The sequence below is a fragment of the Podarcis raffonei genome, chromosome 8, assembly GCF_027172205.1.
Source record: "Podarcis raffonei isolate rPodRaf1 chromosome 8, rPodRaf1.pri, whole genome shotgun sequence".
In the NCBI taxonomy this organism is placed as follows: domain Eukaryota; kingdom Metazoa; phylum Chordata; class Lepidosauria; order Squamata; family Lacertidae; genus Podarcis; species Podarcis raffonei.
The window spans coordinates 71,216,473-71,244,394 of record NC_070609.1 but is presented as its reverse complement, the minus strand read 5'-3'; the positions used below and the strand labels follow the sequence as shown (position 1 = coordinate 71,244,394).

Sequence of the window (27,922 nt, the reverse complement as noted above, 5' to 3'; positions counted from 1 at the left end):
ACTGCTTCTGTGTTTGCCACCCTGGTCTCCTTCCGGAGAAAGGCAACCGAAATGACCAAGGGGGTGGAGAAACAGAGAGAAGTTTTTTTTCTCCCTAGAACTGCCAGACATCCAGTGAAGCTGAATGTTGGAAGATTCGGGACAGATCAAAGAAAGTCCTTGGTGCAGTGCGGCGTTAAACTGTGGAACTCGCTGCTGCAGGAGGCAGTGACTGTTGGGGTATTCCGTTCCACCTTAAGGAACAGGCATGGTTGTGGTGTGTCACATGTCTGTTTACACTCCAGCACAGTATGCTGGGAACTTCCATTTGTGTATAGCTTTTGCTTATGCTGTCTTGCTTTGGACATGAAGGAGATTGTACATGTTTTCCTTTTGTCCTGATGTATGCTGATGTATGTCCTGATGTTTTGTCCTGATGTATGTAAGGGACGCGGGTGGCGCTGTGGGTTAAACCACAGAGCCTAGGACTTGCCGATCAGAAGGTTGGCGGTTCAAATCCCCGCAACGGGGTGAGCTCCCGTAGCTCAGTCCCTGCTCCTGCCAACCTAGCAGTTTGAAAGCACATCAAATTGCAAGTAGATAAATAGGTACCGCTCTGGCGGGAAGGTAAACGGCGTTTCCGTGCACTGCTCTGGTTCGCCAGAAGCGGCTTAGTCATGCTGGCCACATGACCCGGAAGCTGTACACTGGCTCCCTCGGCCAATAAAGCGAGATGAGCGCTGCAACCCCAGAGTCGGCCACGACTGGACCTAATGGTCAGGGGTCCCTTTACGCTGAATAAACTGCTTGTAAATATGCTCACACAACTTCTCCTGCCACTTCTGTTTGTAGTGTTTACTCTGCTGAGTAGCATGCCCTAGCTTCTGAAGCTCGGGTCGCAGACGCTGCACGAAGGACTGGAGATCGACCGGCACACTGGCCGGTGGGCTGGAGTCAGCTGGGGGCCTGCCAACTGCCCCCGTTCCCTTGGTCGCATGCCAACAGTGACAGCTACCAACTTGGACGGCTGGAAAAGGAGATCAGACAACGGAGAAGGCAGGCAGCGGGGGGCTGGCTCGGGGAAGCCCGAGGTTAGTGGGTCACCCTCCACTACTCCTTACTTAACTGGTTAACCAATTGATTACTAAGCAGAGCAATCCCTAGGACTCCTCCAGGCACCCTTTTATACTGAGCTTCCATTATTATTTTCCCTTACTGGGGCACCTCATTTTCAGCTGGCGCACGTCCTGTAACTTCCTGCTGAAATCTGTAACTTTTTAGGCCAGGAAACCTGCCTTAAATGTAAAAAAGATGCCTGGGAATTTTGAGCAGCATTAGCATTTGTCTTTAAGGCATATTCTCAAGAGAAGTTTGAGAGTTGGGGAGGGACAGAGAAAAGAGAAGAACCTGCGTTTCATACAAGATCTTGCTCCTGGTCTTCCTGATAATCATCCATTGGGTCATCTGCGATTTTCTTTGGTCTACCAGCATCCTGGAAAGGAAAGGAAAGGAAAGGCACAAAGAGGGTGGTTTTTTTTTTAAGGAAATGGTAGATCTGCTCCAAGTCAGCCTGGTGTAGTGGCTAGGACTGGCAAGACCTGGGTTGTTGTTGTTACACAAATCAAATGCACCACTGAATCTAATGCGCACGTCAGTTTTCAAAACCTTGAAACCCAAAAAGTATTTGCTGGTGCCACCAAATCTAAAGCGCACCCTAATTTTCACAACATAATTTGGCCAAAAAAGGTGCACATTACATTCGAGTAAATACGGCATTGTTGTTATTTTTTTTACTATATTACCTCTCTCTGGAATGCACACAGTAAATATTTTGGATTAAGGAGTTGTCAGGATCCTGCCCAACCATGACTCTGGGGAGAGACTCCTCAGTGGGAAAGACAAGAGACCCCTTCAAAGAGCCTCACTATAATTGGAAATCAGAAAGAACCACCTATAGTCGTTAAGGCAGCCAACAAGGTTGTATCCAACATTAGTCCTACTCAAGAGCAGACCCACTGAAATTAATCAGCATGACTAACTTAGGTGCATTAATACACACACACACACACACACACACACACAGAGTGTGTATAAAATATATACACAGAGAGAGAGAGAGAGAATGAATTATAAACACAAATCCAATAGAGTCAACGGTCTGGAAAAAGGATACAGTGGTACCTTGGTTCTCAAACGTCTTGGTACTCAAACAACTTGGAACCCAAACATTGCAAACCCTTGGAAGTAAGTGTTCCGGTTTGCAACTTTTTTCAGAAGCTGAATGTGCTAAGTTTTGAGTGTTACGCTGATGATTTAAGTGCCACACTTCCGTTTTGAGTGTTAGTTGAGGTCTGTCTGTTTTTGCTATTTATTTTGCATTTTAGTTTTTGCAGCTCTTTTTGCTTTTGTGACTGTGTGGAATCCAGTTCAGCTACTGATTGGCTGTGTGACTGCAGTACATTGTTTACTGATTTCATTTTATGGACAAATGGTCTCATTAGATAGTAAAATTCATATTAACTTGCTAGAACGGATTAATCCACTTTGCATTACTTTCTATGGGAAAGCACGCCTTGGTTTTAGAACGGACTTCCGGAACGGATTAAGTTTGAGAACTAAGGTACCACTGTATTTCCAAAATCATTACATGTGACTAACTTAGATCCAGTAATTTCAAGGTGCCAATTCTGGGTAGGCCTTATTTTGATAACAACAAGCATCTAGTCCTCATGAATATGTCACCTGGGCTTCTCAAAAGCCTCCAACTATACCCTAAACCATGGGTAGGCAAACTAAGGCCCGGGGGCTGGATCCGGCCCAATCACCTTCTAAATCCAGCCTGTGGACCATCTGGGAATCAGCGTGTTTTTACATGAGTAGAATGTGTCCTTTTATTTAAAACGCATCTCTGGGTTATTTGTGGGGCATAGGTATTCCTTCATTGTTTTCTCTTCAAAATATAGTCCGGCCCCCCACAAGGTCTGAGGGTCAGTGGACTGGGCCCCTGCTGAAAAAGTTTGCTGACCCCTGCCCTAAACCCTACAGTGACCCCTGAATCCTCTGCCCAGTACTTCAAAAGTAGCATCAGACCCTAGGAAGGTCAGAGACAGCATAGGATTGCAAGGAAAGGCCTATTCAGGTGTCAGAAAAAGTCCCCCTCTCTCACACGCTCACACGCATAATTCTTCCTCCCTTTCTCTTTCTCTGCCCCCCTCTCCCTCCCTCTGCGCCCCACACCTTTCAAGCTAGTTCCAAAAACTAACATCTGCAGCACTCAGATCCACCCAAGTCTACAGCCAAACCCATCTAGAGAGGGCCACACGTTCTGCTCGGATGCCACTGTGTGAGTGTGCTTTTTAAAGAAACAAAACAAACCAAGCCTGCCTACCTACCTACCAATTTTTGTTTTAGATTTTGACAGGTAAAATGCAGCCTTGGAGAAACAGGAGACACAGAGACGGCTTGGCAGCTTGTCAAAACAAGGTAGGGGATCTCGTCTCTCGGATAATAACCCACAGGCGAGTGAGGGGGAGGAGGAGGAAGGTCTGAGAGAGCCTGAACAGCCAGTTACTTGCTCTGCTGAAGAGGCCAGACCAGCCTGAGCAGCTTTAAAGGGTATCAGGTGGGAACAGCTCTGCTGAGCTCCCGTAACACCTTCCAGGCCAGAAATCAGGGGCAGAAGGATCTTTTTCAACAGGACATACACATTTTGTTCTGGGCAACCTTCAGCTGAACATTAAGAGTCTGCCAATGGCCCATCTATTCCAGCATCCTGTTCTCAAAGAGGCCAACCAGAACCCTGCAGGAAATGTTCTTATTCACAATGCATCGTTAAGATTAACCATGGTTTATCAGTTCCATGCACCATGGTGAGCTGCAGTTGATTGATGATTAATAATAATAATAATAATAATAATAATAATAATAATAATAATTTATTTATTTATACCCCGCCCATCTGGCTGGGTTTCCCCAGCCACTCTGGGCAGCTTCCAACAAAATATTAAAATACAGTAATGCATCAAACATTAAAAGCTTCCCTAAACAGGGCTGCCTTCAGATGTCTTCTAAAAGTCTGGTAGTTGTTGTTCTCTTTGACATCTGGTGGGAGGGCGCTCCACAGGGTGGGTGCCACTACCGAGAAGGCCCTCTGCCTGGTTCCCTGTAACTTGGCTTCTCGCAGTGAGGGAACTGCCAGAAGGCCCTTGGGGCTGGACCTCAGTGTCTGGGTAGAACAATGGGGGTGGAGACACTCCTTCAGATATACTGGACCGAGGCCATTTAGGGCTTTAAAGATCAGCACCAGCACTTTGAATTGTGCTCGGAAACATACTGGGAGCCAATGTAGGTCTTTCAAGACCAGTGTTATGTGGTCTCGGCGGCCGCTCCCAGTCACCAGTCTAGCTGCCGTATTCTGGATTAGTTGTAGTTTCCGGGTCACCTTCAAAGGTAGCCCAACATAGAGTGCATTGCAGTAGTCCAAGCGAGAGATAACCAGAGCATGTACCACTCTGGTGTGGCAGTCCGTGGGCAGGTAGGGTCTCAGCCTGCGTACCAGATGGAGCTGGTAGACAGCTGCCCTGGACGCAGAATTGACCTGCGCCTCCATGGACAGCTGCGAGTCCAAAATGACTCCCAGGCTGCGCACAGAAAACAGAACCACAAACTTCCAAGCTCATCTTTGCAGCTGTGCTGGAGAAAAGAGCAGGAGGTGGAGCTCAAGGGTTGCTGAGGTGCATCTCCCACCCAAACAAACCATGGTTTACTGTGTTGTCATCTGAGCTGCCTCCAGTTCCAGGCACTCTTTACAGCTCCAGGGTCAAACTCCAAACAAGAAACACAAGTTTTACCTTCTGAATCTTTCCCTTTGTTGCATCTTTAGCTGGCCCGTTGGTGTGGCCAAGTGGAACGGCCTGACCTAGTTTCTCTTCAAAGTCTGGGCGTTCCAGCTCTGCCTCCTCGAACTCATCTTCCCCTTGATTGTTGGGGTCTTTGGCAGGGTCAGCAGCATCAGGCACCTGAGCAGGAAAGCAAGGAATGAGGGACCCACACAGAGTTGTCTCCAATGCTAGTCCTATTCAGTTAAACTGTGGAACTCACTCCCACAGGAGGCAGTGTTGACCACCAACTTGGATGACTTTTAAAGAGGATGGGACAAATTCATCGGAGGAGGTGGCTACACTCTGCCTTCACAGTCGGAAGCCCTATACGGCCTAGGACCCTAGGACCTACGGGACCGCCTCTCCTGGTATGTCCCATGGAGGACCTTATGGTCCTCAAATAAAAACATCTTGGAGATTCCGGGCCACAGGGAGGTTAGGCTGGCCTCAACCAGAGCCAGGGCTTTTTGGTTGTGGCCCCGATCTCGTGGAACGCTCTGTCACAAGAGACTAGGGCCCTGCGGGACTTGATATCTTTCTGCAGGGCCTGCAAGACAGAGCTGTTCCACCCAAGGCACAGTCTGACCTCCTCCCTCCTTCTGTAATCCTCATAGAACTCTAGCCCAATGGTTGCCATTAATTTGACTCTGAATTCATTTTAAAATGAATTGATTTTAGAATGTATTTCAATTAATTGATTGTGATTTTATGTAAACTGAGTTTATTTTTACTGTTGTTAGCCGCTCTGAGCCCGGCTTCGGCTGAGGAGGGCAGGATATAAACAAAGAAATATTATTATTATTATTATTATTATTATTATTATTATTAATGCTTCTGAATGCCAGGAGGGCAGAGTGCTTTTGTGCTCGGGTGATATTTGTGGAATTCCCATTGCAGCATCGCTTGGCCACTGTGAGAACAGGTTTCTGGACTAGATGGGTGTGGCGTTTGCCTCCTAGGATGGGTCATAAGGAAGGGGTTAAAATAGGTGTGATGTGATTGGCCAGTGAGAATGCAAGAGGGGAATAAAAGTTAGAGTGGGAGGTTTTGAAAGTCAGTTGAGTTGAGAGTTGAGGTTTCGGAGTTAAAGAAGGAAGAGGGAGGTTTAGGTGTGGGTTGGTAGAGTTGTATTGTGAGAGAGTGAGATGAATTGTTAGGTGGAGTCAGATAGTTGGGAAAAATCAGTTTGAAGTTGTTAGGAACTAAGATTAAGAAACTGTAAAGAAAAACTAACTGAAACCATAAGCTTGTTCCTGCATTTAAAAATAAACTTGATTATTTGTTTATGTTAACAACTGACTGGACTCCGTATGTCCCCGTGAGATACGGGGTGGTGGCAGCGGAAAAAGCAATCGCAGTGGCGGCACAGGGTCAATAGTCCGTCAAACGTCCGGGGGCCCTGTGTGTGATCGCCACAATGGGCTATCAGTCTGATCCAGCAGGCTCTTCTTATGGTTCTTAGAGTCGACCCATTGCAGCCAGCGCTACATGGCTTTTTCTCTCCCACCTCATCGTACTAAAAAATAAGCATTATCAAATGAAACTGAATGATGGGAGGTAGACAGGGAAGTCTATCTTTACGCTGCGCATGGTGAAGATGTGGAAACCCATCTCACCAGGGTCCCTCCAATTTGGACAGCTACAGCAGCAAGAATGTTGATTGCACAAAATTGGAAGACTGGAGAAATACCAGCTAAAGAACAATGGCAAGAGAAGTTGACGAACTATGCAGAACTGGCAAAATGACAGATAGACTAAGAGAAAAAGACAACAGAGACTTTGAAAAAGACTGGGAGCCATTCATATTATATTTGCAGAAACAAAGAAAGTCAATAGACTTGATGGCAGGATTGAAATAAACATCCACAGTATCAGCATTAGAAAATGTTTAGAAGATAGTGAAATATGATGGTGTAGAAAGGTGCAGTAGAAAAAGTTTAATAATAGAAAAAGTTTAATAATAGGACGGAGGGGAAGGTGAGAAGTCCAGAGATTCGGAGGAATCTCCAAATGTGTATGTGTATGGTTGTATTGTTATAACTTTATACTTTTAAAATCAAATAAAAATTATTTCAGCAAAATAATATATGGAGATATGCAACAAAGGTGTCAGGCGAGCTTTCCTGCGGAGAGCATTCCACAAGTGGGGTGCCACCACATGTTGTTTCCCGACTATGTAAAAATCTCATTTTCCTCTCTTCTTACCACTGGTTCCTGGATGACTGCATCCTTCTGGGGCTGAGAATTGCCTCCTTTCTCAATCATGCCAGCATCTGAACAAAAGTTTAAAAAAAAAAAAGGTGAAAGTGTCAAACCTCTTAACAATGCCTGTCTCCAGTCTAGTCAGCTCCTGTATGTGGAGGAACCATCCATCTTGTTTGTTGCCCTGTACCTGACAAAACATCGTCTCTTCGGGAGGTGTGAGTTCAAATCCCACTTCTCCCAACTGCGCTCTGTAAGATTGATTACGGCATCAAGCAGACGGTTTGCATTCCCAACCGATTTTTGTCCTGCTTCTAAAACCTGCGACTCCAAAGCCTATGAAAATGGGAGCAGCACAACCCCCAAAGTGGCAGGATCCCTGCCCCAAAGAATATACAATCTCAAGCTCAACAGTAGGGAAGGGCAAAGTGTATTTCAGCTCCTCTTGGTTTCTCACTTTTCCAATCTTGCATTTGTTTTTTATAAATGTATTTATATATATTTTTCCAGCAAAACCTACAATTAAAAACCCCCAGTAAAGAACAAATTAAGAAATATGGCTCTTGTATTACTCCCCCCCCCCACTGTGTGTCCAGTCTCTCAGTTGCTGAAGAACAAGAACTCAGAGGAGGATTCTTTCCGTAGGTGTTAATATTTAAATTAGTACAATATATATACTAATTGGTGGCTTGATCCTAGAAGTATATTTTGTTTGTTTGTTTTACAACCAAGCAGTGTAAATCTTATGAAATGAAATAAAATAAATCTTGTCTGTGTGCTGGTTCCAATTCCTTTTAGAAAGTCAGGGGGATTAAATTTGGAGTACCTCCTAGAGTGAGGTGAGTCTGTCTCCCTCATTATTAACATTCAGGAGAGATTTTTAAAGGAACATTCCTATTCACCCAGGCATTTGATGACGGAGAGAGACTGTTCCCAGCAACCTTGGAAATTATTTATTAGCTATGCTAAAACATGACCATTGTCTGTCTGTCTTTCTTTCTTTCTTTCTTTCTTTCTTTCTTTCTTTCTTTTTAAAACAGATGTTTGGAATGCTTTTCAATAGGTTTTTATTTTATTTTAATGGTGTTGTTTCTCTACTTTTAGTTGGCTCCTTTGGGAGGAAGGACAGCCTAGAAATTTAATAAATAATAATGTTAATTGACGTGCTTTTCGGCCAGGGCAGGGCGCCGGGGCTTTTCCTTCAGGTGAGAGCAGGACTTGCAAGGTATCCATGGAAACCACCCGGCTGCAGAGCCAGTGAAGATGGCTGCTTGTGGGCCTAGCGATGCTGTGGCAGGACGGAGCGCAGCATGGATGCTCCCTCTTTCGTCATGGCAACAAGTAGCTTTCATTCAGAGAAGTGGAGGGGACGGCATGATGGGAAGATCCCAGGGGGAGCCAACGGAGTCCCCGGCCCTGCCAGTTGGTTACTGGGCCCCTGGCAGACAAACAACCTCCCCACCCAGCTTTCTTCACCCCACTTCCATGACTACTGTATTTCTACAGAGATTTGTACAAGGCACAATGCCAAACCCACACAAATGACCCCATTATCATAAAGGATCTCTCTCACACACACATGTGCTTTGAGTTCTGAATGTTTTTTTGTTGGTTGTTGTTGTTGTTTAATGGCCTTTAAGTGATTTCATTTTCATTTTATTTTCAGTTTTAACATTTTGATATTTGCTGCGCTTGACTCCTTTGGGAAAGAGGGCAGGATAGGAACTGGAATGAATGAATGAATGAATGCTTTCTGGGTCTCCTGCAAAGTGTGTGTGTGTGTGTGTGTGTGTGTGTGTGTGTGTGTGTGTGTGTATCTATCTATCTATTGGCTGGACAAGACTTTATATCAGAGATGCAGCTGGATCACAGACTTTCTGGTACTGATGGGAGTTTGGCAAAACTGGAGGGCCACAGATTGCCCATCTTTGTATTTCATTGACAGGAGTTCATTTCCCACTCCCAACTTACCACCCCAAAACATGCATGTGCAGAAGGCTGTGCCCTGTGACATCACGTGGAGCAATCCCAGAATCCTCCTCTGCCCGCCCACATAACAGCCCCCTTAAGATCACGAACCCAGAAGTTCCGGGACCCATACCCATATGGAGTTCCTCGTCATCCGCTCCTCCTTTTCCCGCTTCCCAACTGGCTCGCAGCTTCCCCGCCCCTCTCTGTGGATTGGCCAGCGCTTGATTGACGTCGGCTATCGCTTGCTCTTGCCCAGGTCGGCCGCCAAGGTGGAGGCTTTGTGGGTAACGAGGAGCCTGTTCTTCATCTACCTGGGCATTGACCTTGTTGACTATGTCTTGCCAGCTGCAGAAGAAAGAAAGAAAGAAAGAAAGAAAGAAAGAAAGAAAGAAAGAAAGAGAGTCAGGAGAATCTCTCAGGAATTGTCTCTTCCACCTTTTTGTAAAGTTGGAACAGGGACACATAGCAAGGTGCCTTATACTGAGGCCCCATCTGCACTATAGATTTAAAGCAGTATCATACCACTTTAAACCATCATGGCTTCCCCCAGAGAATCCTAGGAATGGCAGCTTGTTCAGGGCACTGAGAGTTCTTAAGAGACTCCTGTTCACAGAACTACCATTCCCAGAGTTCACTAGGAAGAGGTATTGATGGCTAAACCACACTGAGAATTCTGCCAGTCTCGTGCCTTCTAGTTGTTGTTTTTCAAAACCTTACAATCGGTCAGGGATGAATGGGGATTTCTAGTCCAACAACAACATCCAGAGGGCACCAGGTTGAGGAAGCCTGAGCTGTGCTCTGTGAAAGTGATGGCCGTTGTGGAGAAAATTGACGTCCCTATGGTTCTTTTCCAGCCTTTGCCTGCACTTTGGGAAGAGAAAGAGAGCCAAATATATTCTTATCCTCCTCAGCTTCCACTTATCACCTGCTGTTTTCATATTTCCATATAACCTTGAAGAAAAACAACACCTACTTAGCTCGGACTTCTCCCACAGAGTCTGGTGGATTACTGAATAATTAGAGGCAAGCGCAAGGAAGCAGCCTTCGAAATAAACAGCTTAAGGCTTCCTTAATGAGAAGTGCTGAGCAGGCCCTGCTACCAGAAGACCAGAAGCTTGCAACGCCATGCACAGATTGTCAGTTTTTTATACCTAACCAGAAACACTCACACAGCATTCTCAAACAAGTTCTGGTTGCCTCATCTCAAAAAGGATATCGCAGAGTCAGAAAACGGGCATCCAAAATGCTGACGGGGTGGAGCAACTCCCTATGAGGACAGGTTACAAAATTTGGGGTTTATAAGATCAGAGAAAAGGCGATGTGATGTGATGGAAGCAGATGAAATGATGCCTGGGCATGGAGAAAGTAGACAGGGGAAAGTTTTTCTCGGTCTCTTATTAACACTGGAACAGGTGAACAGCCAATTAAACAGAAGGTTGGAAGATTCGGGATAGACAAAGGACTTTTCACACAGTGTGAGAGTTCTGGGATTCATTCCAACGGAAAGCCACCAATCTGGATGACTTTAAAAGAAAATAATGCAAATTTGCAAAGGATAAGGCTAGCAGTGGTTACTAGCCATGATGGCTCTGCTCTGCCTTCAAGGACAGAGGCAGAGTTTTTTAATACCAGCTGCTGGAAACTGCAGGAGGGGATATTCGCAGTCACACTCAATTCCTGCTTGAAAGCTTCCCACAGGCACCTAGTAGGCCACCGTGACAATAGGATACTGCACTAGATGGCTTATCGACCTGATCCAGTAAGACTTCTTAAGTCATGGACTGGTTGGATGCAGTGGAATTTTGGGAGGAACCAGCTGGGGAACCACCAATGGAAGAAGGCTCAGAACTATATGGCCTAGGACCCTCATGCCTGCGGGAACGTCTCTCCTGGTATGTCCCATGGAGGACCTTACGGTCTTCAAACAAAAACATCTTGAAGATCCCGGGCCAGAGGGAGATTAGGCTGGCCTCAGCCAGAGCCAGGGCTTTGTTGGCTGTGGCCCCAATCTGGTGGAACGCTCTGTCACAAGAGACTAGGGCCCTGCGGGACTTGACATCTTTCCGCAGGGCCTGCAAGACAGAGCTGTTCCACCAGGCCTTTGGCCAAGGCACAGTCTGACCCCCTCCTTTGGTAATCCTCACAGAACTCTAGCCCAATGGTCGCCATGAATTTGATTTTGAATTGATTTTAAAATGAATTGATTTTATAATGTTGTGTTACTTCTATTGTTGTTAGCCCCTCTGAGCCCGGCTTTGGCTGGGGAGGGCGGGATATAAATAAAATTTTATTATTATTATTATTTATTAACTCTGGGAGCGGTGGTCAGAGGGAGACGACTGGGGAGAGGTGGTGTCGGAAGCTGAGGAGGTAACAGGGCTTTGGGAGCTGGGAGAGTCTGTGGCAGAGGGAAGTCCAAAATCAGAGTCAGAAGCTGAAGCAGGAGGGCGAGAGGAGAGAGGCCAAGACGCAGAGAGGAGTCAGGCTGGGGAAGAGACACGAGTGTCTCCCGCTCTTGCTGCACCAAGCTCCCCTCCCCTCTGATCTCCCAGAACTAGAAGAGGCATGAAATGGATGGAGAGATTGACAACACATAGGCGCAGTCTCTGATTGCTTGGGGGGGAAACCCTGTGACTTAGGCAGCTGTGGGGAGGTGGGGACTTTCAGAATCAGCAACTGATTCATGGAGTAAGACCTCCCAGGGATGAGCTGCTGTGCTCATTAGGCCTGACACTCCTGTGTCGACTATGTTTTTGCGGATAAAGAGTTAACTCCAACTTGCACTGTGTGATTTACTGCTGGCTCACTCCTGCCAGGTGGGGTGACTGTGAACCCCAGCCCACAAAGGCTACAAACCTCTGCATGGCATGATCCCGCTGGCTCCCCACAGAGGGCTGCTTTTCCAAATCCTGGGCTTCCTCTGAGGCAGGAATGAGTCTGAAGCTGTTTGCCATGGCCTCAGAATGAACGTTTTCCTCACTCTCCCCCGGCCTGCTCTGAGCAGCTTTTTGATCCTACCGAGAGAAAAAGCAAAAGGGGGGCACATACCCTGAAAGCAGAACTGGAGAGACAGTGTGGTAGAGTGGCTTGAGTGCGATGACTAGGCCTGGGGAGACCCAGTGGAAGAGTATTTTGAGGGGAGAAAGGGCACTTCCACATAACAATTCACTGTGGACTCGGGGCTTTCCTGAACCACAAAACAAGCATCACTGGCTGATTCCTAGGCTGCTTTTAAAGGCGTATCTTTTCACCTCAGATTTTAATCCAGATTTACCATTTCCTATGGGTTGTTTCCCCCTTTCTTTTTCCTTAATGGATTTTCCATAGAATATGACACTGCCAGAGTGGGAGATATGGGAAGCAGGGTTTGTTCCAGCAGCTTTGACAATAACCAGCTCCACCAAACCACCTCCTAGCCACAACGGTTTGTACACCAGCTGTCATAAGAACGACTGTTTAAGAGTTAGTGCTTCTTTCCTCTTCCCTCCCTGTCCTTTTTACCTTGTGTTTCATGGATGTAGTTGTTTTTAGATTGTTAAGTCTGCGAGCAGGGACTGCCTTGCTTCAAATGGATTACTTGTAAGCCTCTCTGGGAGCTTTGGGGTACAAATATTCTTAATAAATGCAAATTTGAAAGTTGAAGAGGGATAATATGGGGTGGTGTTTTGATGAAGACAGCATTGTGTGAATGCTACAATAAAAAATGCACGGATGAGCAGCCGTAAGTCCACTATAAACTGTCACGTGGACTAGTCCCAATTCTCGCCCAGCTGAATGGGTATGCTGAACCTAAAGATTTTTTTATTCATTCATTACATTTATAGCTCATCTTTTCCCACCAAGGAGCTTAAGATGGTCCTTATGATTGCTCCTTAAGAAGGAGCTTATGATTCTCCCTCTTCCCACTTTATCCTCACAATAACAGTGCTAGGCACCGTATTTTTCGCTCTATAAGACGCACCAGACCACAAGACGCACCTAGTTTTTGGAGGAGGAAAGAAAGAAAAAAAATATTCTGAATCTCAGAAGACAGAACAGCAAGAGGGATCGCTGCGCAGTGAAAGCAGCGATCCCTCTTGCTGTTCTGGCTTCTGGGATAGCTGCGCAGCCTGCATTCGCTCCATAAGACACACACACATTTCCCCGTACTATTTAGGAGGGAAAAAGTGAGTCTTATAGAGCCAAAAATACAGTAGGTTAGGCTGAGAGACAGGGACTGGCTCATGGTCACCAAGCACCTGAGTGGAGGATTTGAATTTGGCTGAACCAATTTCTAGCCCAAGGCTCTAACCACAGCACCACCCTGGACCTACAAAGTAGCACTAATATTGGGTTGCATGCACTGCTAGTCCTACTCAGAGCAAACCCATCAGAGTTAACAGACATGACGTCTGTTAATTCCAGTGGGGTCCACTCTGAGTAAAATTCTGAGTTGGAGGCAACTGAGTTTTCTATTATTATTATTATTATTATTATTATTATTATTATTTATTTGCTGTATACTTAATACATACATACATAGAAGAATACAGTTGTATGAATAATACAAATTACCTTGACTAACATATACTGAAAAATAATTAATATAAATTTTTTTACAAAATTACAAAAATAAAAAGTATATAGTGAAGACAAAAAAGATAGGAAAAATAAAAATATCAAATAAAAGAGAGAGAAAGAGAGAAAGAAAATAATTGACTTCCTTCTACCACTGTACGGTTCCTTTAATCTTATATCTTTGGTTGTCTGTAATCATTTTAAACTTTGTGGAGAGACAGTTTGTTTACCTGTGGAATTTTTAGTCTAGACTAAGCCAGTCATAATTTGGGGAACCAACCTTCTTCATATAATTTGTAAAGACATCCCATTCTCTCCTGATTTTTTCACTTGGTTGATTTCTTACTATTTCTGTTAATTTCGCCAATTTGAGATATTCACTTAATTTTATTAACCATTCCTCCTTCGTTGGAATTATGTTACTATTCTAATGCTTTGCTGTCGCTATCCTGGCACCCGTTATTGCGTACAAAAAGACTCTCTTATTGTCCTTTGGGATGTATGTTGTAAAAATACCTCGTAAGAATAGCTCTTGTTTTTTGAAGAAAGTGTATCTTAACATTTATTTTTTAATTCTATATTATTTTAGTATTCTTACCTGGTTCCCATTCTGCACGCTATTCACCATCCTCGTGAAGCGGACTATGGGGTTATCCCTTTGCCCCATCTGAGGCCAGGCCGGAGGCGGCAGGTGGGCTTCGTGGGGCGGGGCCACCTGGCCAAACGGCACATTGCCCTGAGGCCTGCCATTGCCTTCATGCAAGATGGCTTCTCCCTGCCCTTTGATGCTAGAGGCCGGAGCAACAGTGGAACTCTCTGCTGGAACTGCAGCTTGCCCCAAGGGACTCTGGGGTGGTTTTGCTTCATTGCCTAGTGAGGCCTAGATGGGGGGGGGGAGGGAAATCCCAGGAAAGACAAGCTTAGACAGGAAGAGGTTCCTCAGAAACTGCACTTCATCCAGAACAAGTGGGATCTGCAACAAAATGCTGCAGTATGGAGTGCTTTCCGCCAGTCCGTGAGTCGCGCCCTTATCTAGAACATGCCGTTCCGTTCCCCTTCCTTGGTTTTTTCAGCATTCCATGCTCACTGAGCATGCTCTACCTTCACTGGACATTTTTCCTTTTGACATCCCATTCCCAGAGATAATAACGATGACAATTCAAAAACTGGGGTTCCTCTAGGCCTGCGGATACTATCTCCCTTTGGCATTTGCATGGTGCCATTCTGCCTACATAAGAATCCACCCTTGGTGAATGAGTTTGATATTGGTACACAGCAAGGGTGGGGAAACCGAGGGCCACACTCCCTTCCAGGGGCCACATGCTGCAGGCAAGTCACACTCCCTTCCAGGGGCCACATGCTGCAGGCAAGTCAACAAATGTGAATGTCACCTCTGTACAGTAACTGTTTCTACAAACACTCTTCCACCCCTCTCCATCCAGACAAGCAAGACACAGAATGAGTGCAAGAGCAAATTCCAGACCGGCAAAGGCAGGTGTGGCCTGTGGAGAGGAGGTGTCGCCTGGAGAGAGTCTCGAGGGCCAAGCAGAGAGGCTTGGAGGGCCACATTGGACTACTGCAATGCGCTCTATGTCGGACTACCTTTGAAGGTGACCTGGAAACTACAATTAATCCAGAAGGCGGCAGATGCGACTGGGAGTGGCCGCCAAGACCATATCACACCAGTCCTGCAAGGCCTACATTGGCTCCCAGTATGTTCCTGAGCACAATTCAAAGTGTTGGTGCTGACCTTTAAAGTCCTAAACGGCCTCGGCCCAGTATACCTGAAGGATTGTCTCCACCCCCATCATTCTGCCTGGACACTGAGGTCCAGCGCCAAGGGCCTTCTGGCAGTTCCCTGACTGAGAGAAGAGAGGTTACAGGGAACCAGGCAGAGGGGCTGTGGAACGCCCTCCCATCAGATATCAAGGCAATAAACATCTATCTGACTTTTAGAAGACATCTGAAGGCGCCAAGGGCCTTCTGGCAGTTCCCTGACTGAGAGAAGAGAGGTTACAGGGAACCAGGCAGAGGGGCTGTGGAACGCCCTCCCATCAGATGTCAAGGAAATAAACAACTATCTGACTTTTAGAAGAAATCTGAAGGCAACCCTGTTTAGGGAAGTTTTCAATATTTGATCGTGTTTTTAGTATTCTGTTGGGAGCTGCCCAGAGTGGCTGGGGAAACCCAGCCAGATGGGCGGGGTATAAATATATTGTTAATTATTATTATTATTACTACTACTACTACTACTACTATCCTACTCAAGTGTGAAGCTCTTTCCCCTGGGTCTAAGGTTTGGAAAGTGAGAGAGGAGGGACAGGGACATCGAGACATCCTACCTTTGGCCTAACAATCTGCAACATGCCAAGTCCTGGTCCTGGGGGCTGCTCATTCTTCAGCTGCGCTTTGGCCCCAACCACTTCCTTAAAGCTCGGCATCTTTTGAAGGGTCTCCTTCAGCTGCCTGAACTCTTCCATCTGGACCTGGAGGCAGACCAAAGGAGAAAGGGCCCCAAAGGAGTTAGAACAATCGCTTTTGGACAGAACAAAAAATTTTTTTTCCTTCCAGTAGCACCTTAAAGACCAACTAAGTTAGTTCTTGGTATGAGCTTTCGTGTGCATGCACACTTCTTCAGATACACTGAAACAGAAGTTGCCAGATCCTGGAGGGGTATTACTCAGAAGGGTGGTGGGAATGGGTGATTGGCAGATAGCTGTGATGAGCCTGTTGACGACTCTTAACGACAGCAAAAGGTCTTAAAGGAAAAAGCAAGGGGTGGGAAGGTGAAAAATGGCTTTGTCATGTATAATGAGATAAGAATCCAATGTCTTTGTTCAGACCAGGTCTCTCCATGGTTTTAAGTTTGGTAATGAGTTGCAATTCAGCAGCTTCTCTTTCCAGTCTATTTCTGAAATTCCTTTGTAACACCCTTCTGAGTAATACCCCTCCCCACCTTCTCACTATATAGAAGGATCTGGCAACTTCTGTTTCAGTGTATCTGAAGAAGTGTGCATGCACACGAAAGCTCATACCAAGAACTAACTTAGTTGGTCTTTAAGGTGCTACTGGAAGGGAAAAAAATTTTTTTGTTTTGACTATGGCAGACCAACACGGCTACCTTTCTGTAACTGTTTTGGACAGAAGAGACCATCCGTTTCTCTCCAGTGAGGACGTTTTTAGCTAAGGCTCTTCTGGGCAGGTCGATCAGGGCAGGAATCAGGACCCCGGACAGCTCCCAAAGGGCTCCCAACAAGGGCAGAATATGAATTCAATTCATCAACTTCACAAGATGCTGAACAGCAGCGGGGATGGCAGGGGGTAAACAGAGAGTCATGCCTTCTTTGCCCCCCTCATTTCTAAACACCTGTACTTAACATATGCTGTTATTTTCTTTCCAGCACACCTAGAAATATACTTTGCCTCTTCTCTTCCCCTCTTCCCAATTCCCCCCCCCCCCCCCCGGTGCCATCAGGGAAAAAGGCGAAGAGGGCAGTTTACAGTCACTGGTAACTGGTATGAACACTTCACCTTCGAAAAAATTCCAAAAGATGGGGCACCGTCTTCACAACGAGAGAGGCGGTAATGTCAGGGAGGCCACTGTGGCTGAGCGCTATGAATCACTGAGTGAATATGTATATTCCATCTAGGGTTTATCCCAGCTTTTCCTCCAAGGGGAGCAAGATGGTGTGCATTGCTTTCTCCCTCCCCATTTTATACTCACAACGGCCCAGTGAGGTAGGTTAGAGTGAGAGACAGTGAGCAGTTCAAGGTTACTCACTGAGCTTCATGGCCAAGTGGGGATTTGAACCCTTCCTGGTCCAGTACTCTAACCACTACACCGCACTGCCCATCCCCAGAGCCTACCTGAGCACTGAGAAGCTGTGAGTGAACATCCTGGTGGGCTTTGCGAAGCAACTTGCTCTCCTCCCTGAGCTTGTAAACTGTATCTGCAAGGGGAGGGGGGGGAGATAAATGACAATAATCGCACGTTGCTCCATTTAAATAACAATACAGTGGTACCTCGGGTTACAGACACTTTAGGTTACAAACACTTCAGGTTACAGACTCTGCTAACCCAGAAATAGTACCTCAGGTTAAGAACTTTGCTTCAGGATAAGAACAGAAATCGCGCCACAGCGGCGAAACGACAGTGGGAGGCCCCATTAGCTAAAGTGGTGCTTCAGGTTAAGAACAGTTTCAGGTTAAGAACAGACCTCCAGAACAAGTTAAGTTCTTAACCTGAGGTAGCACTGTATTTAGGTTTCCAAGCTAACTGCAGAGTTGCAGTTATGGCAGTTGATTTATCAATCACCTTCTCAAGGCAATTTATGCATAAAATAGCTAAAAACACAAAAGCAACAGGTACATTTAAAAGAAAAATCCTAACAGATGGACACTCGTGGCAAAGACTTGTCGATTCAGTCGGGAGAGCCTGCTGCAGCAAAAACAAGTTCAACTGTTTCTGGAAAAGTGCAGAGAGTGGACACCTGTTGTATTTTGACAGGGATGCTATTCTGCAGAACAAGGTCAGCTAAAAGCCCTGCTCCAGGTTATTTCAGAGCAGGCTTCGGAGGCCTTGCTGGAGAAGCTCTCGCAGCTACTGTGTGTATAAACGATAAGATGGTCTCTCAAGGAAGGTGGTCCTGAGCTAAATAGGAACTCGCTTGTTAGTACTAACGCCTTGAATTTGGCCCAGCAGCAAATGGGCAGCCAGTGCGAGTCCTGTAAGCAAGGCATTATATGCAATTCCCACAAGTGACCTATAGTCATCTTCTGCACCAGCTGTAACCAGATCAAGGATAGCCCTACGCAGAGTGCATTGCAGTACTCCAGCATGTGAGATCACCAAGGTATGGACAACCGTGGTTATGCTTTCCTGATCCAAGAATGGCTGTAGCTGCCTTAGAAACTGAAGTTGCAAGAGGTCATCCAGTCCTGCCCAATGCAGAATACAATGAAGGACCCTGCCAGGTGTCAATAGGCAGGGAGTTCCAAAGTGTAAGTAAAGGTAAAGGTAAAGGGACCCCTGACCATTAGGTCCAGGTGTGACTGACTCTGGGGTTGCGGCGCTCATCTCGCTTTATTGGCCGAGTGAGCCGGCGTACAGCTTCCGGGTCATGTGGCCAGCATGACTAAGCCGCTTCTGGCGAACCAGAGCAGCGCACGGAAACGCCGTTTACCTTCCTGCTGGAGCGGTACCTATTTATCTACTTGCACTTTGACGTGCTTTCGAACTGCTAGGTTGGCAGGAGCAGGGACCGAGCAACGGGAGCTCACCCCATCGCAGGGATTCGAACCGCCAACCTTCTGATCAGCAAGTCCTAGGCTCTGTGGTTTAACCCACAACGCCACCTGCATGCTACCACACTAACAGAAGGGCTATTGTGTGGTGCCTGAAGACGGCCCTTGATAATGGCAAAGGGGGGAATGGGGCGAGTGGGGTGGATGACCCTATCTCTGGAGTCGAAGGAGGAGACCCAAATCTCTGCTGCTGACTTCTCCCATCCTCTCTGCGAATGCAGGATCCTGCACTCACCTTGCAAACCTCCCACCTCGCTTTCCTTCTCCCTCTGCAGCTGGGAGTATTTCTGGTTGTGGGTCTCTGTTATCTTGCGGTGTTCCAGTTTCAGCCCGTTGTGTTGCATCTGCAGGTCGAGAAGCTGCTTCTTGACATCTTCGTGCTGATTCTAATCCAAGGAAAAATAAAAATTAGAACTGAGACAGGGTAGGAGCAGCAGGGCGAGAGACTCCTGTGTGACGCACTCACGTCTTCCCCCATTCGGAACCTTTCCAAATCAATAACAAGGAATCAGTCCCTCTGTCTACAGTGATCCAAAATGAGTGCCAATGGTTTGTTTCATAAAATGTATCTGCCACTTGATTGTAAACAAAACTCTCAAAGCACTCATACAGTCAAAATGGTACCATCCATGCCATATATATAGTAGGAATCCTTAGGTTTAGAAGAAACCCCAAGGTTTGTAGGAATACAGTAAGATCCTCAAGGTTGTGGGGACTCATGTCTGGTAAGGAGTGAGCAGGGTCAGTGGCCACAGAAGGCTGACAGGCAGGTGGCAAGAAAAGAAAGAGGAAATCAGGAAAGGCCTGAATGGAATGGAGTGTCCTGAACTGGAATACTCCGTGCTGCAACATTTTGTGGCAGCTCCCACTTATACGTTTCTAATTTTACCTCCAAAGGCTCTCTTAATCACATTAGGGCTTAAAGCTGTATCATAATTTATTCAGATCCTTATTTTTTAAAAAATATTTTTATTAAACAATTTTAGCATAACAAATTATCAGTCTAAATAATCAATTACATTATTTCCCCCCATCCCTCCCTCTCTCCCCCGCAAGGATTTCCCTCAGCTCCCCTCTCCGGTTTCTTTGCACATATTGTTCTCTGCATGTTATAAAATTGTACATATCCTTGCCTTATCTATCATGTGTTCAACTAATAAATTTGTGGATGTTTGTTCAAAACCTGCCAAGGAGTCCAGATCATTTTGTTGTCTTTTGAAGTAATTTGTAAAAAGTTCCCATTCTTCCTTGAAGTCACAATTGTCCTTATCACACAGTTTGTACATCAATTTGGCCAAAGTGATTTATTCAGATTCAATCACTTCACCTATCCGTTGTTTGATTTTTAACTGGCTGATAAGCCTTCTCAGCAACAGCAACTTTTATGTTGACTGACTGATAGATTCAAGTTGACTGACTGATAGATTCAAGTTGACTGATTGATAAGATTCAAGTTGATTAACCGCAGTGGGAGCTTCATTTGTACCAACGAGGGTAAACTTTTATAGTACGCTCCTATGCTGGTTTTCTCCCCAGACGCCACGGAGTTTAACAAGGCTTATTCCCAGGTCGGCAAGACATACTGTACCATCATCCAAACTACTGGGACCATTAGGCAAGACTCAGTGATATGGCAGCCTTGGAAGACAGGGGTTTGTTCCCGCTGCCACCACTTCTTCCCTTCTCTTCTCCCAAGCATTTCCTCTCCCAACCCTGCCCAGCTAGCCTCAAAAACTGGGGTGGCTGTGAAGAATTAGCCATTGTCTATAAGGGGCCAGGGGTTCACCTGAGCACCCATCGATCTACATATATAATTGGTGCTGCCAAGCCAAGCAGAGCACGATCGCTGCAAGTTACTATGGGAACACCGAAGGAGGTGAATTCTGGGTCAGTGGCACCGTGCGAAAGGGTTTCCCCCGGTGTTTTTTAGAGGTCCCTAGCTTGGGAAAGGGCAGAGAAAGACAGGGCTATAAACTCACATGGGGGTTCTCAGTTCAGTCGCAGAAAGAAAGGCTGAGCTATTCCGGAAACAATCGAAGTATTCCCTGGCTGAATAATGGGGTCTTCACCACGATTTTCTACTTGTCAGTCTTGCTTTAGACATATTTGCTGTTTTTGTGTTTTTAGTTTTGTTACAGGTAAGTCGCCTTGAGGCAGTGGTTTGGAAGGCAACTAATAAAGCAAAGGCAATAGTAATAATAATACTTTTTTGTATTTTTATATTGTTGCAATCCTCCCTGGGACTTCGTGATGAAGGGAAGGTAAAATCACCACCACCATCTTCAGTCTTACATTGGTTACTTAAAAAAAAAAGGAACTAGAATCCCTGTAGCCAATTAATGCATTGTAAAAGTCCAAATTAAAGAGTGTGTACTCAGAATCTATTAACAGTGAAAGCATAACAAATCTGGGTTAAGTGACCCAGAAGGAAACTAACAAAGACAGACATTTTTCCACCTCTCCCTCTCTCAGGCTTTTTAAACCTTGTGTGTGAGGTTTTTAAAAAACACACTGGGAAATGTTCATGATTGGAGTTTCACTGAGCTTTTGTCCTTTCAAGCGGATTTTTTATGTTTGTTTGTTTTTAAAGTTTTTATTTTATCGGTGTTTTTAAATGAGTCTTTTATATGATTTTGCGCAAACCACTTAGAGGATTTCATTGATTTTTGTTTCTATTATTTATTTATTTAAAACGTATACAGTGCTTTTGTAAAAAAAAAAAGTGGTTTAAAAAAAGATAAAACAATAAAATTATTAATTAACAAAATTTAACAACAATAATAAATCCTGCTAAACAATCATAAATCCTGCTAAATGTGTACCAATAGCCACAATGGGGACCTGGTTTATCCTACAGAATCTAAAGCTTGCATCCAATACTACTCAAAATAGACTCACTGAAGATTATTTAAATTATATTTTGTGTGTGTGTGCCGCACAATTGTAAGAAAAGCTCTAAGCTGTTTCTAAAAAATATCACATGAAACATTAAAATGTTTGATTTAAAAAGTAAAATAATAAAGGCATTTTCAAACATCCAAAAGATGGTTAAAATCAACAGTAGCTAAAATAAATACATATAAGTAACTTTTACAGGCCTGGATAGCCTTGCCTAACAAACACATAAATAGGCACTGAATTATATAATCATAAGACTTAGAAGGGAGGAAGCAGGAGAGACTGGTCAAATAAGAGAGCATTAGCATTTTTTCCCCTTCCTTGTTTGCCTTTTGCAAGGTTTCAAGGTTTTTGTGTGGTCTTTTGGGGTCAAAATTCTGTGGCTGGAAACGCATTAAAATATTCCCCATAGGAATCAATGTAAATCGGCAATTCATTATGCAGACACGAGCCTAACAAACAACTTCCTGAGAGCATATTGTGTTTGGATAGCGAGACCTTTGTGTACAAATGTTAGGGCCAGTTTCTCAAGCAGTCATTCTGGACACCCTCCCCAGAGTACGTAGGGACCACTCTAGATTGGGTTGTTCTTTTTGAGTGGATAAATTCTGCCACATGCCATTTACACAATAACGGTGGATTAATACTGGACCATCCAGACAACATTCCACATTGTTCTGTGATGCTTCCACCATACTCCACTATTAGTAGTAGTAGTATTAGAGAGGAGCGTGGGAATGCAATGCTTAGAGATGATGGAGTTGTCGTCTGGAGGGCGGCAGGTTCCCCCACCCCTAGAAATGGTTGAGAATCCTGTGCCAAAAAGAAGCAGGGTCCGTTTACCTTCAGGATCTTATGCTGAGAACTCAGGGCTCCATATCTGTTCATGGAATCTTGCTGCAAGGAAAAAGTGACAAACGCAACTGTCAGTAACCAAAATGACCAAAAGCGGTTAATAATAATAATAACAACAACAACAACAAATTTTATTTATACCCCGCCCTCCCCGGCCAGAGCCAGGCTCAGGGCGGCTAACAACAGTAAAAAATACAGTAAAAACATAATGGGGGGAGGGAACCAATTTTATTACCAAGCACAGCGGTAGTGGTCTTCTTGGTGGTGGCACACCAGCTGCAGAACACTCTCTCTCCCCTCCTCAAAGAGTGACCGGCTCCTATTCTGTCTAGTCTGAGGTGCCAATTAAAAACCCACCACTTTGTCTAGGTCTTTGGTGACAAGGGAGCTGTGAAGAAGCAAGGCCAGCTGCAGTGGCATACCCTGTGCTTTTTTTTTTTTCAGCTGGAACTTGCCGGAACTTTGTTCTGGCACCTCTCAGGTGGGAACAATGGCCATTCTAAGAGAACGAGGGAGGTGTTCAGGGCAAGTTCTGGCACAATTTTTTTTCTGGAGAAATAACACTTGGGCATACTGTTGCAAGGAACAATTGGGAGTGGAGGTTATGATGTTGAGAATTTAAATTTTGTCTTACATTATTAGATTTGAGGGTTTACTGAATATATGGGTGAAAATTGTGTTCATTTAAAAACACTGGTAGCATTCAGATAAATTCAACAGTGTAAATAAGTTCTGATGGATGTAAATAATGGTTTACTGAACGGCTTGTAAAATATGCAGGGATGTGTGCATATTGAACCACGTAAAGAGAAGAAGGGAAGTCATTGATTTAAGGTTGTTAATGAATATTTTGAAATGTAAATCAGAAAATTTATATATATGTATGTGTGTGTGTGTGTGCGCGTGCGCACACACACACGCAAGGGATGCGAGTGGCGCTGTGGGTTAAACCACAAAGCCTAGGGCTTGCCAATCAGAAGGTAGGCGATTCAAATCCCCGTGACGGGGTGAACTTCTGTTGCTCGGTCCCTGCTCCTGCCAACCTAGCAGTTCGAAAGCATGAAGTGCGAGTAAATAGGTACTGCTCCAGTGGGAAGGTAAACTGCGTTTCCGAGCGCTGCTCTGGTTTTCCAGAAGCGGTATAGTCATGCTGGCCACATGACCCAGAAGCTGTACGCCAGCTCCCTCAACCAGTAAAGCGAGATGAGCACCGCAACCCCAGAGTCATCTGTGACTGGACCTAAAGGTCAGGGGTCCCTTTACCTATCTATCTATCTATCTATCTATCTATCCATCCATATATGGGTTTAATCCAGTGCAATGAAAAACCATGTACAGTGAATATCATTAATAAAGGATAGTAAATATTATTTTCAAAGGATCAATCATATTGATAAATGATATTATTCCTTTGTATGTGTGTCCCCTTCTCCCTCACTTTCACCCCTCCCTCTCTTATTCCCCCAACCCTCTCTCATCCCTTCTGTCTCCACCCTGTCTCTCCCTTCCCCTCTCTCATCCCCCTCTTTCTTCCCTTCCCTCTCCCTCCCCCTTTTACCCCTCTCTCCCTTCCTTTCCCTCCCTCTCATCCCCTTCTACCCCTCTCCACCACACCTCCCTTTCACACCCACAGAGGATTCTAATTTCACCCACCTTTTCTTTGTTGAGGGCTTCTTGAGCTTCTAACTTGTAGACTAAAAAATCTAAAAGGGGGTTAAGAGGGAGAACAACCAGGGAAATTAGTGAGACGGAATTTACTAGAATCTGGTTTACATTTGAAGGAGGAAGCTGTTTAAAAGCCCGTGAACCTAATAGGAAGGAATGTGCCCACTATTAAAAAATTTTTTAAAAGAAATCCCTGGAAAAGCAACTAACTAGAAATCCAAAGTTTAAAAACGCAGAAGCCTATCCTCCATCATATTTCAGAAAAGAATTCAAAGTGGAACCCGTGTCTGAAAGGAGCACCAGTGGAAACACTCTGTGTTGCTGACAATAACAACAATTGTTTGTACTCACACACACAGCAAACACACATATATATTAGGCAGCCTAACCGATGGTAAGGGATGTCTAAGAAGAAGAATAACACTATACAATGCTGTATAATCCAGCATGACTTATGGCCTGGGATGCTGGGAGTTCTAGTACAAGATTCCCCATCCCTGCTTTCTAAAACCCCTCAATTACAACCCAAAATCCTTCACAATTTCTTCTCCAGTCGTCAAGTGGCGATTAGCCACCCAGCGCACACGGCACAGAAGGCCACATCTTTATCCAAGATAATTAGAGATCACTTGCAGCCCTCTCAGAAACGCTCCCAAGAAGAACAACTGCTATATTGATCTTTTGCAAAAGCTCCGAGACACAAGAGTCGAGTCAGCCTTTTACTAAATGCTTATTTATTTTCTAGCAGGGCAATGCGGCTGAGCGCTGGGGCACCAGCACAAAACCCCAGAGGTTTGGGAATGAAGGCTGCAACAGAGGAAATGATGGTAGAGCTCAGTGATGCAGCCTTTGAACTGCACACAGGAGGTTCCAGGTTCGATCCCCACCACCTCCAAGTAAGGAATGTCTGCTGCTCGACACCCTGCTGCCTGTCTGTGCGGACAATACTGAGCTAGATGGGTTGCCAACTTTGGTCTGGCAAAATACAGGACAGGGTGGGTGTACTGAAGTTCTCACCCTGGGCCAGCAGGGGGATACTGTAGATAGTTATGCAAATGAAGGATCGAAAGTGACATTCAGTGATTGGATAGTTTGTATGCAAATGAAGGATCAAAAGTGACGTTCAGTGATTGGCTAGTTACAGAAAATGGTTACTGTTGCATTCTAGTGGAGCTCTATATAAGCAGGCTGACTGAGCTCCTTAGTTCAGTTCTGTTCCAGCTTACAAATAAAGAGCTGCTTTGGAAGAATCGCTGTGTCGTCTGATATGTTCGCCCACAACTTAACAGTGGGGGGAAAACAGGACATCCTGTTTTTTATCGTGAGAGCACGGTGGCCATTTTGGTTGCCACGATCTCACACGATTTCGCGGTGAAATTCCCCCTCCCCCAAAATTTTCAGGGCTGCAATTTCATGCAGTGCCCCCAAACATGCATTTGGGGGTGCTGTGTGTGAAAAAGTGCTTTTTTGGACTGAGAAGCGAGACGCTCATGGCAAACAAAATGGCCACCTTGCTCTCACGGCAAAAAACGGCAAGATGGCGTCCCGGATTTTGGCTTCAAAGTGTTGGAAGGTATGGGAGAGAGACAGAGGGAGAGAATCAGCAAAACGGAAATACAGGACAAACTGCCTCCTGTACTGAATCAATATAGGACATAGCATTTTACATTGAAATTCGGGACAATCCTGTATTATACAGGACAGGACGAAGCCTTAGCATGGGACAATGGTCAGACTCAGCATGGGGCAGCTTCAATGTTCCTGACAAGGCTCATAGCTTAGTGCTACAGCATCCATTTTGCTAGGGCTGCCATACGTCCGGGAAATGTAATTTTGTTCCCAAAAAAAACCTCAACATTTTTTGGGGGGATTTTCACTTAAAAAACTATTAAGCATTGATTGAATTAAAACACACACACACACACCTATTAGAACCATACTGATAATTACAATAAAAACAGTGCCAAGCCTTTCATTAAAAGCAGGCAGTTCCCCAAAGCCTGTTGGAACAAGAAGCGTCTTCACCTGCCGGCGGAAAGACAAGAAGGAGGGAGCCAATCTAGCTTCCTGAGGGAGGAGTTCCAACATTTGGGAGCAGCCACCAAAAAGGCCCTTTCCAAAGCAGCATCTTCTGCTGTTTTGAGCAAACGCCTCTTTGAATTTACTTCAGGCAAAAAACCCACAACTTTACCTTCTTTTGTTTTCTTGTGTTCCCCTCGCTCTTTCTGCAAGGATCGTTCTAGCCGTGATCTGTGTTCGTAAACAACTGAGGGGGAGAGAAGGAGAAGGAAAGAAAAACAAATATGAAGCAGCAAAACTTCGCAACACCCGTCCTCTACCCAAGTGATTTTCAGACGAGGATTTAAAAACAAATAAATAAACCTGGGTTCTGTGCCAAGCTCAGGTTGTCAGCATAAAGGATGCAAATGGAACAAGCCTGCTTGGTGTCTCTGTGTTATTTATCCTGCCATTTCCCCCGCTTTATCTACTATAAATTTTAAATACAGTGGTACCTCGGGTTACATACGCTTCAGGTTACAGACTCCCCTAACCCAGAAATAGTGCTTCAGGTTAAGAACTTTGCTTCAGGATGAGAACAGAAATTGCGCACCGGCGGCACAGCAGCAGCGGGAGGCTTCAGGTTAAGAACAGTTTCAGGTTAAGAACGGACCTCCAGAACGAATTAAGCACGTAATTAGACGTACCACTGTAGTTGTTTGTTAACTAGGCATTTGACAACTCACTAAGATATCGTAATCGTATTTTTGCGTGGCAGTTCCTGAGATCGTGGATAACCTTCCCTTTGCTTCTAGTCTGTAAACGTTGTAAATGTTCCTTGTTTTATTTTTCCATCCCAATTTTGTTGCATTATAGTAATAATAATAATAATAATAATTTATTATTTATACCCTGCCCATCTGGCTGGGCCTCCCCAGCCACTCTGGGCGGCTTCCATAAAAACCAAAAATACAGTAAAATATCACACGTTAAAAACTTCCCTGAACAGGGCTGCCTTAAGATGTCTTCTGAATGTCAGGTAGTTGTTTATCGCTTTGACATCTGCTGGAAGGGCGTTCCCCAGGGCGGGCGCCACTACCGAGAAGGCCCTCTGCCTGGTTCCCTGTAGCTTTGCTTCTCGCAATGAGGGAACCGCCAGAAGGCCCTCAGCGTCCAGGCAGAATGATGGGGGTGGACACGCTCCTTCAGGTATACTGGACCGAGGCCGTTTAGGGCTTTAAAGGTCAGCACCAACACTTTGAATTGTGCTCGGAAACGTACTGGGAGCCAATGTAGGTCTTTCAAGACCGGTGTTATATGGTCTCGGCGGCCGCCCCCAGTCACCAGTCTAGCTGCCGCATTCTGGATTAGTTGTAGTTTCCGAGTCACCTTCAAAGGTAGCCCCACGTAGAGTGCATTGCAGTAGTCTAAGCGGGAGATAACCAGAGCATGCACCACTCTGGCGAGACAGTCCGCAGGCAGATAGGGTCTCAGCCTACGTACCAGATGGAGCTGGTAAACAGCTGCCCTGGACACAGATTTGACCTGTGCCTCCATGGACAGCTGTGAGTCCAAAATGACTCCCAGGCTGCGCACCTGGTCCTTCAGGGGCA

The 27,922-nt window shown here is 45.3% G+C and overlaps 1 protein-coding gene across 2 annotated transcripts in view; it reads right to left on the bottom strand.

Annotated features, from left to right (window-relative positions):
- LOC128419710 (Golgi integral membrane protein 4-like) overlaps positions 1-27,922 on the bottom strand; it is a 45,270-nt gene that overhangs the window by 5,060 nt on the left and 12,288 nt on the right. Inside the window, exons 2-13 of one of the 2 annotated variants that reach the window (XM_053400725.1) lie at positions 26,503-26,577; positions 24,300-24,349; positions 22,635-22,688; positions 19,129-19,279; positions 17,457-17,539; positions 15,932-16,075; positions 14,188-14,469; positions 11,889-12,046; positions 9,163-9,377; positions 7,065-7,132; positions 4,830-4,997; positions 1,400-1,471 (exon numbers count right to left, since the gene is read on the bottom strand). In XM_053400725.1, the coding sequence (XP_053256700.1) occupies positions 1,400-1,471; positions 4,830-4,997; positions 7,065-7,132; positions 9,163-9,377; positions 11,889-12,046; positions 14,188-14,469; positions 15,932-16,075; positions 17,457-17,539; positions 19,129-19,279; positions 22,635-22,688; positions 24,300-24,349; positions 26,503-26,577 (1,520 nt within the window). Of the gene's footprint in view, positions 1-1,386; positions 1,472-4,829; positions 4,998-7,064; positions 7,133-9,162; positions 9,378-11,888; positions 12,047-14,187; positions 14,470-15,931; positions 16,076-17,456; positions 17,540-19,128; positions 19,280-22,634; positions 22,689-24,299; positions 24,350-26,502; positions 26,578-27,922 lie in introns of both variants that reach the window. The other variant, XM_053400726.1, reaches the window with a different exon arrangement.